This window comes from Pterocles gutturalis, unplaced genomic scaffold (assembly GCF_000699245.1).
Source record: "Pterocles gutturalis isolate BGI_N339 unplaced genomic scaffold, ASM69924v1 scaffold30563, whole genome shotgun sequence".
Lineage (NCBI taxonomy): Eukaryota > Metazoa > Chordata > Aves > Pterocliformes > Pteroclidae > Pterocles > Pterocles gutturalis.
The window spans coordinates 4,103-4,302 of NW_010118979.1; the positions used below are offsets into that span (position 1 = coordinate 4,103).

Genomic DNA, 200 nt, shown 5'->3' on the forward strand with positions numbered 1-200 from the left:
CGTGGTTGGTGGCAGACTTGATTCTCTCCAGCTTCTCTGCATAACTCGCGCAGTCCTTCCTCAGCTCCGTGATCTCTCTGGTCATCTCAGGTGTTGTCATGGAGCTGTTCAGGTCCTTCAGCTCTGGAGGGGAGGAACGGTCCCGGGCAGGGCTGACGGCCCAGCTGCCCGCAGCTGCCCGGGGGGCTGGGGGGGTTGGG

The 200-nt window shown here is 63.5% G+C and overlaps 1 protein-coding gene across 1 annotated transcript in view; it reads right to left on the reverse strand.

Annotated features, from left to right (window-relative positions):
• PSMC3IP (PSMC3 interacting protein) overlaps window positions 1-123 on the reverse strand; it is a gene marked incomplete at its 5' end in the record, with an annotated part of 1,723 nt that extends 1,600 nt beyond the window's left edge. The window contains one exon of the mRNA XM_010076421.1: window positions 1-123. Within this exon, the coding sequence (XP_010074723.1) occupies window positions 1-123 (123 nt within the window).
• Between the last annotated feature and the right edge of the window lie 77 nt (window positions 124-200).